This window comes from Anolis sagrei, chromosome 12, assembly GCF_037176765.1.
Source record: "Anolis sagrei isolate rAnoSag1 chromosome 12, rAnoSag1.mat, whole genome shotgun sequence".
Classification (NCBI taxonomy): Eukaryota; Metazoa; Chordata; class Lepidosauria; order Squamata; family Dactyloidae; genus Anolis; species Anolis sagrei.
The window spans coordinates 3031887-3036265 of NC_090032.1; the positions used below are offsets into that span (position 1 = coordinate 3031887).

At 45.6% G+C, this 4379-nt stretch overlaps 1 protein-coding gene across 2 annotated transcripts; it reads right to left on the reverse strand.

Moving 5' to 3' along the window:
- Window positions 1-1483: 1483 nt before the first annotated feature.
- LOC132764487 (claw keratin-like) lies at window positions 1484-4030 on the reverse strand. Of its 2 annotated transcripts, none has more exons than XM_060758518.2 (2): window positions 3949-4030; window positions 1484-2216 (listed from the first exon to the last, which is right to left on the reverse strand). In XM_060758518.2, the coding sequence occupies exon 2, from the start codon at window positions 2191-2193 to the stop codon at window positions 1648-1650; it is 546 nt and encodes a 181-aa protein (XP_060614501.2). In that variant the 5' UTR covers window positions 2194-2216; window positions 3949-4030; the 3' UTR covers window positions 1484-1647. The 2 variants fall into 2 exon arrangements, with proteins under 2 accessions (XP_060614501.2, XP_067328733.1); XM_067472632.1 differs by lacking the exon at window positions 3949-4030 and adding an exon at window positions 3878-3917.
- Window positions 4031-4379: the final 349 nt, after the last annotated feature.

Sequence of the window (4379 nt, forward strand, 5' to 3'; positions counted from 1 at the left end):
GACATGGAGCGAGAGTTGCCAGATGTTCAAGCTGGGTTTAGAAAAGGCAGAGGAACCAGAGACCAGATTGCCAATATCCGGATGCTGGATAATGGAGAAAGGCAGGGAGTTTCAGAAAAACATCTACTTCTGCTTCATTGACTCTTCTAAAGCCTTTGACTGTGTGGATCAGAATCAATGGTGGCAAGTTCTTGGTGGCAAGTTCTTGGTGGGCATCCCAAGAAGATAGATGCTTTTGAACTGTGGTGTTGGAGGAAAGTGCTGAGAGTGCCTTGGACTGCGAGAAGATCCAACCAGTCCATCCTCCAGGAAATAAAGTCCGGCTGCTCATTGGAGGAAAGGAGACTAGAGACAAAGTTGAAGTCCTTTGGCCACATCATGAGGAGACAGCAAAGCCTAGAGAAGACAATTATGCTGGGGAAAGTGGAAGGCAAAAGGAAGAGGGGCCGACCAAGGGCAAGATGGATGGATGGCATCCTTGAAGGGACTGGACTGACTTTGAAGGAGCTGGGGGTGGCGACGACCGACAGGGAGCTCTGGCATGGGCTGGTCCATGAGGTCACAAAGAGTCAGAGATGACTGAACGAATGAACAACAACAACACCCAACAGAATTCATCCAGTCTGGCACCACACCAACTGCCAAAACACAATGATTCAGAATCCTGGGAGCTGTAGTTTGACAGGGAGGAGGGAGCAAGCTTGTTTTCTGCTTCCTTGGAGGCTAGGACGTGGAACAATGGCTTCAAACTACAAGAGAGGAGATTCCATCTGAACATTAGGAAGAACTTCCTGACTGTGAGAGCCGTTCAGCAGTGGAACTCTCTGCCCCGGAGTGTGGTGGAGGCTCCTTCTTTGGAAGCTTTTAAGCAGAGGCTGGATGGCCATTTGTCAGGGGTGATTTGAATGCAATATTCCTGCTTCTTGGCAGAATGGGGTTGGACTGGATGGCCCATGAGGTCTCTTCCAACTCTTTGATTCTTTGATTCTATGATTCTATGAAGCACCCACACTTTCATGGTGCATCAAACGTTAAGAATTCTACAGTGTAGATACACTCTAGGTCTGCCATTGAACATGTCCAAGTAATAGACCAGATGGTCCTTTAATGCTTTAGTCCATAGGACGGTTGCCATACTCTTAAGTTATAAGAAAACCCAAAAACCAGAAAGTTATTGTGCAAAGTCAATTTTATTAAAGATTAGAAGTGGGGAAACATACAAGTTGGGGTTCAGAAAAGGAGAAAACATAAAGAACAGAGATGAGTGAACAGCTACTCCATTACATGTACAGTTGCAGTTATTATTACAAAAGGCTACGCAAAAGTTGTATTACATATTTTTGTGACTTCTTTGCCTCACCTCCCATGTATCTACTGAACATGGGTGGCACATTAACAGAGGAGTTCAGGCATTCTATGCTCTTCAATGTTGAAGAATTGGGGGGATATAAAGAGGGAAAGATAAGGGGACAACAGAGAGACTGTGAAAGAGAGAGGTGGCTCTGATGTCTAGTGGTGCTGAAGATTAGCCCGTTCCCATGGATGTCATCCAGGAAGGGGATGTTCAGCCCAACTAAACCCAGGCTTGAGTGTCCCGTTGTGAGATGTTCCGTTGATCCATTTCCAGGGCCATAAGTCCATGAGAACTTATGCGCAGGGGCCACAGATGCTGCCTCTTCTCCCCAGGATTCCGGAACGCCCATAGCGCCCACCATATAGCCCACTATTGAGCCCACCAATTAGCCCACTATTTAGCCCACCATAAAACCCACCATAATTCCCACCATAAAATCCACTACCAACTCCACTAAGGCCAACTCCATTCACAGCGCAAGGAGTGTTGCCTCCAACAAGGAGAGGCTCGGGGGTGGCGGAGAGGATGGGGCCGGGGATGGTGATCACAAATGGCGCTGGGTCGACCACGGCTTCTGATGGGGGAAGCTGGTTGATGCAAGATGGGTTCACTCCAGAGAGGACTCCCAAACTGGCGGCATCTGCAACGTTGCCCCCAAGGCTGTAGCCAGAACCGAATCCGTTGCCGAAGCCGAAGGCAGAGCCATAACCATAGCCAAGATTTCCGCCGAATCCTCGGGCGCCAAGACCATAGCTTCTTCCAAATCCTCGGGAGCCAAAGGCAACGGATGGAGTGGCTTCACAAGATGGGACAGCAGAGGCAAGTCCACAGTTGGCCATGGTGTTGAGTGATGGAGGTGAGTCTGAAAGAACAAGAGAGATGCCAAACAAAAGAAAGGTTTCAGCATCAACAGTAATGGCAGTAACAGACCTCACAAGGTGAAATCATTCATTTCATTCCAGTCTTTAGATGGGTATCTAATTAAATGTTGTTACCTAATTCTCAATGAACCCACCATGCAAAATGATTGTGATGAGTCTACTTGACTTTGAACCCTGTGATAGGATTCAAATCTTAGACCAGTATTTCTCAACCTGGGGGTCGGGACCCCTGGAGGGGTCACAAAGGGAGTTTCAGAGGGGTCGCCAAAGACCACCAGAAAGCTCATATTTCTGATGGTCTTAGGGACCTTTCCAGTAGAGAAGGCTGAAGATCTCTCCACGTGTCCTTCTCTATCTTTTTAGTGTTGGTGAACTACAACTCCCAGAATTCTAAAATAGGCTCCCCCCAACCACACCAGTATTCGACATTGGCCACGTAGGAAGTGTACCAAGTTTGGTGCAGATTCCTTGTGGGCTGGGTTCAGAATGCTCTTTGATTGTAGTTTAACTACAAATCCCAACAACAACAACTCCCAAATGTAAAGGCCTATTTCACCAAATTCCACCAGTATTCACATTTGAACATATTGAGTAGTCATGCTCATGGTCCAGATCCATCATTGTTTGAGTTCACAGTGCTCTCTGGCAAGGTCTATTTCCCCAAACTCCACTAGTGTTCACATTTGGGCATATTGAGTATGCGTGCCAAGTTTGGTCCAGATCCATCATTGGTGGATATAGTTGGCTCTCTGGATATAGTTGAACTACAACTCCAAAACTCAAGGTCAATGCCCACCAAACCCTTTCAGCATTTTCTGTTGGTCATGGGAGTTCTGAGTGCCAAATTTGGGTTCAATTCCATCGTTGATGGAGCTCAGAATGCTCTTTGATTGCAAGTGAGCTCCATCAACGATGGAATTGAACCCAAATTTGGCACACAGAACTATAAATGAAAGCAACTACAACTCCCAACTGTCAATGTCTATTTCCCACCATGCTCTTTGGATGTAGGTGTACTACAACTCCAAAACTCTAGGTCAATGACCACCAAACCCTCTCAATATTTTCTGTTGGTCATGGGAGTTATGGGTGCCAAATTTGGTTCAATTTCATCGTTGATGGAGTTCAGAATGCTCTTTGATTGCAGGTGAAGTATAAATGAAAGCAACTACAACTCCCAACTGTCAGTGTCTATTTTCCACCATGCTCTCTGGATGCAGGTGAACTACAACTCCAGACCTCAAGGTCAATGCCCACCAAACCCTATCAGTTATTTTCTGTTGGTCATGGGAGTTCTGTGTGCCAAATTTGGTTCAATTCCATCGTTGATGGAGTTCAGAATGCTCTTTGATTGCAGGTGAACTATAAATCCTAGCAACTACAACTCCCAAATGACAAAATCAATACCCAACATCCACCTCCGATTCCACCAGTATCGGGTATTGTGCCAAATTTTCTACAGTGAATGAAAATACATCCTGTATATCAGATTTTTTCATTACGATTCTAACATTAGCAAACTTACAGTCAATGAAAATAATGTTATGGTTGGGGGTCACCACAACATAAGGAACTGTACTAAGGGGTCATAGCATTAGGAAGGTTGAGAACCCCTGTCTTAGACCATAACACCATTACTAACATGGTATAGCTCTGGGTAAGACCATATTTGAAGAGATACAGATGTCAATGCAAGGAAGAAGCCATGCTTACCGGATCCTCAGAAGAAGAGAAGTCAAGAGAAGGCAAGCGATGAAGCTGATGGAGGACTGTGGACAGGAGAGGGCTTTTATACTCTCTTGGTGACGTCCTCAACTGAGACACCCTTTCACGGTTGAGCTCTTAATTACTGATGCTTCAAAATCTGCTGGTTTCATCATCTCCAAAATTACTTTAATAAGACCAAAACAATCAGAGCCAAGAATTCTGCTTCAATCAGCACCTTACGAGGAAAGTCGTTGAAACAGTGCATCATTGTAGCCAGTGGGAATGTTTGTTAGAGTTCCATTGATCTGAGAAGACTCCACACTGAAAATGAATCCAGACAAGACAGAGGTCCTCCTGGTCAGTCAAAAGGCCTAACAGGACATAGGGTTACAGCCTGTGTTGGATAAGTCTAAACTCCCCCTGAAGACGCAGGTTCA